We start from the raw sequence: 7,121 nt of genomic DNA on the forward strand, positions 1-7,121 counted from the left end.
GTAAATTTTTATTAATACTTTATATATAAAATCTTTTCTTTTTATTAATATTTTGTATATAAAATCTTTTTTTTTTATTTGATTTGAGTTATTTCAATCTTAACGTTATATTAACTGAGTTAGTATTTTGTTCATGCAACTTTTAACGTAAATTAATTTTATAAGCTATTATCCTTAACTTAATTTTAAAAAATTAACTAACTCAACCCTGCTTTTATCGTTATTTTCTATGCAATAAATATGTATGCAACGTGCATAAACGAGATTCAAATAAAAAAAACCTATGTTTGAAATTGCCGCTATATGATTAGTATTGCTATATATATATTTGCTAGAAATGGCGACATCCGGCAATTGGCGTCACTCTCTTTATACTCACTCTAGTTTCTTTTCATCTCGGGTGTTACGTCACCTTGATTATATTTTTGAAAAGCGTGGCTAGCCGTCTGGCCGCTTTTCCCAATCAGGACATAAATCACATCATCTTTCGTTGCCCCATTTCCTCTCCTAGTGCTACTCACCTGGTTTCATTCTGCAATACCATCTCCGCTTATTCATCTCTCACTCCAAATGACATTTTCCCTCTCCTCAAAAAACCATCTCCCAAACTTTGTCGCCTGCTCCTTGCCTTTATTAAGTCCAATAACTTAATTATCTAAACATCCTTGCTCGGGCTTGTTCTTGTGTTCCCTTAGATATTTCGATTTAACGCGGGCTTTATTCCCCCACTTCAGGCTCAATACTCAGCGCGACACCTACGTTACTCGCCGCCATCTTACGGTGGCCATATTCGATACTGGCCGTATCGTCGCTATATGTGATCGAGGCCATTCATTTCAAGAAGAAGAAGGTCGGTATTCACAGTCGGTTCTTATTTCAAGACCGTCTTAAGTAATGTCTTAAGACGCCAATGCGCCCCTCTGATTGGCTTGTGATATCTTAAGACTGTACTTAAGACAGTCTTAAATATAAGAATCGACTATGAATACCGGCCGAAGTCTGGCCGCCTGACCGGCTTCAACTGTGCATTGCATCTCTATACTGATAGTCTCTTCATTCGTCTGGACGCGTGTCCATGCGGCGCGGAAGCGTCGTAGTCGCAGACACCCAGTGTTTGAGGGGACGTCTAGCCATTTCCATTCTTATTGCATCTTTTTTTATTCTACTTGCCCGGTTCGAGGTGGCCGGTGCATTGCATTCCGATTTTAAGACATTCGATTACTCATATTGACGTGATCTGGCCGTATCGTCCTCCTATTACCTACTTGGAGACGAGAGCCAATAAACAAAGAAGAAAAGTTTCGAAGCATTTGTAGCGAGACTTTGATCACAGTCTCAGAATCTTAAGAAAGTTAGAGGGGAGAAGAAGAACCGAAGAAGAATCTTAGAAAATGGCTTCGTGGAGTAGCGTACAGTCGGGCTTTAACGTCGATGATGAGACTATTAATTTTGGAACACGGATAATCGCAGAAAACAATTCTCTGTACGAGGCATGCACCGTGGCAACGATTCAATCGCTTGAAAAGGTTCGTGTTACATATTCTAACTTATCTAATATGACAGTTGCATGGTAACTTGGGATGTTTTTCATTAACGTTCGTGTAACGCTGTTTTTACACAATGTGATAAGTGACTGAAAACGAGAAAATAGGAACACTTCATTCAAGATACTTTGCTTAAAAGAAAGTTAGTCTCGAGAGATCGCTCGAACGAAGCGGAAGCAGACGTGTTTCGTCTCGGTTCGGGTCGGGTGTCGCATCACCCTTCATCTTCATTTGTCTGGACGCGCGTTCGTGCGGCGTGGAAGCGTCGTAGACCATAGACGCAGGCGTCCAGTGCCTGGATTGGCCTGGACTGGAAGCCGGTTCGTATTGCCATTTTCGATCGTGTTGTATCATACTTTCGAGAAGTTTGCCCGGTTTAAGGTGACCGGTAAAGTGTATATTTTTTTTACAAGTTTGTTTCCATTTTTTGACGTTCGTTCGAACATCAGTGGTTCAGTTTCAGCCAAATTCGGCTGCGAGGTCAATAAAAGAGAACGAAAAAGAAACTTAAAGGAAAACACAAAGCATGGCACAAATACTAACGTATAATTTTTTTAAAACAATATTAGTTTTTTTTATATTTAAATCCATATGAAATGCGCACGCGCTGAATTTGTATTATTAAAGCGCACATTTAAAAAATGACTTATTGTGATTTAGATTTATTATTTTATTACATTGTGTACATTATATATATTAATTATGATTATATCTATTGTAAATTATGATGATACATCATTAAAATCAATCAATATATGTCTTTTTAAGGTGGACCAACAACCAAATGTCATAGCATCTATTCAATATTCCAAGATTTGTGTAGCAATTGACAAGTCCATTACAATCTTTAAAGATGAAACATGCGATGAAATATTATGTAACATTAGCTTTCCCTCCATGATAGCCAGTTACTGCATTTCCAAGGACGGTTTCTTTTTATTTGTAATCACAACCAGGATTTTGTACTGTTTGCATTTATCAGATGGAAAAATAATTTTTACTAAGTAAATGTTATTTATCTTAATCTCTTTTATTTTTTAGTAAATATTTATATTTTCTGAAAAATTATTTGTAAACATATTAATATATTAATATAAATATAATTCTGATGTCTGCATAAATAACTTATGATTACAGAACTATACCTGATAATAAGGATAATATAGTAGAAATATTTTTAAAAGAGAAAAGTGAAGAAACATTTATAATTCTTGTCACAAACACTGGAGCTATTTACAGGTATCACATTTACAATCATACTTTCATTTTGTTATATTTTACTTATTAAATTTGTCTTTTATTTATGTATATATAACAAATTTAATATTTAGTATATCTGCTATACTATAAATATTTTAGATTCTCCAAATTTTATCCTGAAGCTTTAAAGATTGCATTTACCAGTGATGAAGTTACAAAATATATTGCAGATATTCAATGTTATCAATTATTCAAAGGATTTCCTTCGCAGGAGGTAATAAATAAATATATATATATATATTTTTAAAGAATTTATTAATATCTTTATAAATATTCAGTTCAAAGTATCATATAAATATCATATAAATATCATGGTTTTCATTTTCCACGTCAGTTTGTAAAGAATATGTTACAGTTTCTTAGCACTACAATAGATGTATCATCAGACGAACTATCAATAGCTGTAGTTGGAACAAATTCAATATTTACTTGGCCTAATGAACAATATATCAATTTCCAAAGTGTATTTTCTTTTGGATATAAAAAGATAAAACCGCTACATGGCAGCAAGTAATTAAATTTAAAAAAATGTTTTTAAATTATGTTAATATACATATATTAGTTGTGTACTTTTGAATTTATACATATCGTAAGTTACACAATACATAAAAATATTATCTTTTAGTAAAATGCTGTGTCTACGTACAGACAATATATTAAGTATGGTATGTCTGAATACATTTCTTACATTAAAAATATGTGATGGCCCAGTGTTTGATTATGATGTAATACAACATGATAATTATTCTGAAATTTTATTTTTATCAAATTCTAAGTACAATTATGCTACATATACATTGCGTATTATTTCTTATCCAGGTAAATGTATATTATTTCATTTGTAAAGAGTTCAGTTTTTATAAATTATTGAGATACTTTTTGTTCTTTTAGATTTTGAACAGAAGTTAGAAATCAACATATCTGCCAATACTCATTTATTTAAGATTTTACATGCTTCCGATAATTTATTTTATATAGAAGGTATTACTACTAACAATGAGACCGGTATTACCGACACGTTTAGAATAAAAACGATATTGGAAAGTATTCCCGAAATGCGTTTAGCTAGATTATTAAAGAAGAGACAATTTGATGCAGCTGAAGCTTTTGCAAGAAAATCAAATCTTTCAATGGAACCTATTTATTGTTCTAAAGCAGCATTAATCATAGAACAGCTTAGTCCGTGGGCAAAATCTACTCTTAATTCGGTCAACGTAGATACATTAATAAATATTCTAAATAAAATACAAAGTGTGCAATATGTGATTGAATGTTGCAGTAAAGCCCTCATTTCTGATTATACACAAATGAGACGTATATATTTATATGCTCGACAAAAAATAATGCAAAATATTAAGGTATTTATTATTTTGTATTGTTAATTGTTAATGTTTCTACATTCAATTTGTAATCTTTGCAGATAAAAAATATAGATGATTCGTTGAACACCAATCTATCTATAATAAACGATGCTTTATACAGACTTGAGACTTTCCACATGATTCAAGATATCGAAGTAGATACGCTATTAAATGATGACGCAAGTATGAAAGAATGGATACGATTTTCACAAGCAAATTTATTGGAAGAGTGTACTACTCGTTTAAATATGGTATCATATGATTATGACATATATTACAGTGTAAAACGTTACAAGAATTCCTATATTGTACTTTATAATGTTTAATATTTGTATAGGGTCAACTTAAATCTGCTACGTTAATTTGGACGAGACACCTTCCTGATTTTGTAGAACATATATCTATGCAAATTGTACAAAATATTTTTACAATTTTACCTGAAGATGTGGATCCGTTATGTTTGTGGCCTTGGCTTATTCATTTTATACCAACATTATTGTCCTTATTGCCTGATGCAATAAATGAGATTATCTCTTGGAGTTTAAAAAAATTGAAATATCTTGAGATATCTCACCATACGGTATGGCCAGAAATCGGCATAGAATTTGCTACAAAATTTATAAAATTGCTTAAATTCGAAGACAATCAATTGGTACACTTTCATCAAGAATACAGATATCAGAACTCTTTATTGAAACAGTTTATGGTCCTGTTTCAAGCTTTAGCCGATATTCAACAACTGAAGATTGTTCACAGGTCAGTAATATCGTAATTTTAAATTAGCTTATAAATTGATGTTACTTTTTCAAATTACACAACAGATTGAGAGTACCTCTTGACATATATATTGATTCACCTGTAGAAGCGATTTATATGTTGTTGGATAAGATACATCTTGACCAAATATTGAATTTTGCAAATACGTTCCTAAAGCAATATATATTTAATAATAATTTACAAAACGATACTGTTTTTTGTATGTATATTCAGGTTCGTATAATATTCTTATTCTTTGATTTTACAAAGACTTAAAGACGTAACATTGCTTATATATTAAATTTCTAATTAATAATTGCTCTATAAATGCGTAATATTGTAATATTTTGTACTTTTAGAAAACTATAAAAAATTCGTATAGTTGGTGGTTTAATGAAGAAGCTGCATGGGAGAAAAGAGTTACTATTATAATAAGCCTTATACACAATATAGAGGTGAATATTAGAGATACATACTATTCGCGACATTGTAACTTGTAAAATATCTTTTTATTTATTTAATACAACGTTTTATGTTACATAACAGAAACGACTGGAACAAACTCTAGTAGTTTTAAGAAAAGCTCCAGTGCCTTGGAGTTCAATTATAGCTACCTTAGCAGAAACAAGCATTAATTATGACCATAATTTATCTTTTAAAATTAAAACTGAACGCGATTACGTTCCAACAAAACTTATCTTAAAGAAATATGGATATGCGACAATTGGTGTAAATAATGTTGGTATAAGTTGTGGTATTATATTCTATAATGTTTTTATATGTTGGTACATTTAATAAATTACTTATATTTTAGAGATTGATGTCACGCATAATAAAAGAAAATTGCGATTCTATGATTAACGATGTAGATGTGCTAACTAAAGACGATCAACAATTAAGACAAGATGCGTTTTGTCGGTGCATAAACGTTCGATTAAATGAAAAGTATGTCGTGAAGAAAATGTATAATTTTCAAGTTTTAAAATGGGGAAAAAATGAATATGCGTATGTGTGTGCGCGCGCGCGTGTGTGTAAAGCATATATGTATAAAATATTTATCTAATCTACTGTAAACACATTTGTTTTAGGAATCTCCAGAAAGCAATGGATGTATTACATTATTTGGAAAATGATACTGCCAGTCTTTTATATTGTTGTGAAGGAATTATTCATTATATTAGTGCAGCTTTCTCTTTTCAAGTAATGACCTTTGATATAATATTAATTTAATAAAAATTGTGTTTTTTTTTTCTAAATTATAATCAATTATCTTTAATATTTGCTTTTAGAATGCAACGACATCCTTGATTTATCACATGGAAATATTGGGTTGTTTAGAGTTCAAAATATGTAACTTGTTAACGCAATCAAATGTTTGTCCTTATCGTTGCAACAACATTATCAAAATGATAAAAGATTTAAAATCATTGTACGCACTGAAGAAATATTATGAGATTGATATTTCTTTGAAAGATTATCATATGCAGAAATCATTTGTGTTGCAAAACTATATCTCGAAATCACTTTCAAGTAAAATTTCTAATTTAATTTTTATAACTAAATACAATATACACACTTGTTAAGAATTTAAAATTTATTTATGATAATTTGATAGATATTACGGAGAATGATTTGTCAGTAATGTACAAAACGGTTATTAAAATTGCCGAGTTGCTGGGATTAGAAAAGTCATATGCCACTTTATCCGTGTTAGAACAGATGAAAAACTTAACGAATTTATATGGACTAGAACATCTTGTTGAGTAAATATTATTTTACATATTTTACTCTTATAATTTTATACTTACAAGTAGATATAATATTACTTATTTCTTCTATGTCCTTATAGTGATGATAATGATTTAAATATAACGTCCAAAAGATTTAAGAATATACATAAGACATGCTTATCGATATTACAACATTCTGCTGTAGACACCAATGCTGTAAAAATTGTCAAAAGTTTAAGTATATCGATGTTAAATACTTGTCAAGACAGTATGTATCACAATTAGGTAAACCTTCGGATGAACTGCATATTCGAAATCATACAAACGACCACGTGTTTTTGATGTATTTTTGGCTCCTGAAAACGAATATGGCAGCAGAAATTGGCGCTCGGCCGTATCTTGGCCGCAATCTTGAAAAAACAGTTGAAAAACGACATTTTTTTAAGTTTCTTGCATTTATTTCGAAATAT

The 7,121-nt window shown here is 30.8% G+C and overlaps 1 protein-coding gene across 1 annotated transcript in view; it reads left to right on the forward strand.

Moving 5' to 3' along the window:
- The first annotated feature begins 1,011 nt into the window (after nucleotides 1–1,011).
- Nucleotides 1,012–7,121, forward strand: part of rod (kinetochore component rough deal) — a 10,989-nt gene continuing 4,879 nt past the window's right edge. The window contains exons 1-13 of the mRNA XM_018452299.1: nucleotides 1,012–1,526; nucleotides 2,313–2,472; nucleotides 3,783–4,162; nucleotides 4,225–4,416; nucleotides 4,503–4,921; nucleotides 4,987–5,155; nucleotides 5,281–5,376; nucleotides 5,468–5,659; nucleotides 5,736–5,866; nucleotides 6,010–6,121; nucleotides 6,211–6,451; nucleotides 6,537–6,684; nucleotides 6,771–6,919. Of these exons, the coding sequence (XP_018307801.1) occupies nucleotides 1,392–1,526; nucleotides 2,313–2,472; nucleotides 3,783–4,162; nucleotides 4,225–4,416; nucleotides 4,503–4,921; nucleotides 4,987–5,155; nucleotides 5,281–5,376; nucleotides 5,468–5,659; nucleotides 5,736–5,866; nucleotides 6,010–6,121; nucleotides 6,211–6,451; nucleotides 6,537–6,684; nucleotides 6,771–6,919 (2,524 nt within the window). The 5' untranslated portion in view covers nucleotides 1,012–1,391. The remainder of the gene's footprint in view (nucleotides 1,527–2,312; nucleotides 2,473–3,782; nucleotides 4,163–4,224; nucleotides 4,417–4,502; nucleotides 4,922–4,986; nucleotides 5,156–5,280; nucleotides 5,377–5,467; nucleotides 5,660–5,735; nucleotides 5,867–6,009; nucleotides 6,122–6,210; nucleotides 6,452–6,536; nucleotides 6,685–6,770; nucleotides 6,920–7,121) is intronic.

This window comes from Mycetomoellerius zeteki, unplaced genomic scaffold (assembly GCF_001594055.1).
Source record: "Mycetomoellerius zeteki isolate Tzet28-1 unplaced genomic scaffold, Tzet1.0 scaffold343, whole genome shotgun sequence".
Lineage (NCBI taxonomy): Eukaryota > Metazoa > Arthropoda > Insecta > Hymenoptera > Formicidae > Mycetomoellerius > Mycetomoellerius zeteki.